Source organism: Eimeria mitis, genomic scaffold (assembly GCF_000499745.2).
Source record: "Eimeria mitis Houghton genomic scaffold, Emh_scaff391, whole genome shotgun sequence".
NCBI lineage: Eukaryota > Apicomplexa > Conoidasida > Eucoccidiorida > Eimeriidae > Eimeria > Eimeria mitis.
This window is the reverse complement of record NW_013572245.1, coordinates 12,734-13,333: the sequence shown is the minus strand read 5'-3', so window position 1 is coordinate 13,333 and position 600 is coordinate 12,734. Positions and strand designations below refer to the sequence as shown.

Genomic DNA, 600 nt, shown 5'->3' with positions numbered 1-600 from the left:
GTCATTGCTCTATCAGAGCGATTGGGTGTTTAAGCACAGCCTCAATCGGCAAGACTAGCTGCTGCTGCAGCTGCTGCAGCTGCTGCAGCTGCTGCCGCTGCTGCCGCTGCAGCAGCAGCTGCAGTACAGCAGCAGGACTTCTTGCTGCTGCTGCTGCTGCAGTGGGTTGGGTTGCTGCTGCTGCTCTGTTCTGTTGTTGTTACTGCAGCTGCTGCTTTTGTTGTTGTTGCTGATACTGCTGTTTATGCTGCTGCTGCTGCTGCTGCTGCTGTGGTTGCTGCTTCGATCGAGCGAGCAGCAGAAGGCCCTCAGCCCTGCGCCGGACGTACAGCAGCACAGCAGCAACAGCAGCACAGCAGCAGCAGCAACAGCAGCAACAGCAACAGCAGCAGCAGCAACAGCAGCAGTACGTACGCTAGCGAAACTTTAGTTGAGGGGCGGAGAGACAGAGAGGCGGTCCTGGCGGCTGCTCTGTCTCTGGTGTGCTGCTTCTAGGGTTTAGAGTTTAGGGTTTAGGGTTTAGGGTTTAGGGTTTAAGCAGCGGGGAGAAGTGTATGCAACGTACAGCAGGAAAGCAGAAAGAGAAGGGAGGCTGCTGCT

General features: G+C 56.3%; 1 protein-coding gene across 1 annotated transcript in view; it reads left to right on the top strand.

The window, feature by feature from the left end:
- EMH_0010600 (uncharacterized protein) overlaps positions 1 to 600 on the top strand; it is a gene marked incomplete at both ends in the record, with an annotated part of 3,664 nt that overhangs the window by 2,597 nt on the left and 467 nt on the right. The window contains one exon of the mRNA XM_013499007.1: positions 209 to 456. Within this exon, the coding sequence (XP_013354461.1) occupies positions 209 to 456 (248 nt within the window). The remainder of the gene's footprint in view (positions 1 to 208; positions 457 to 600) is intronic.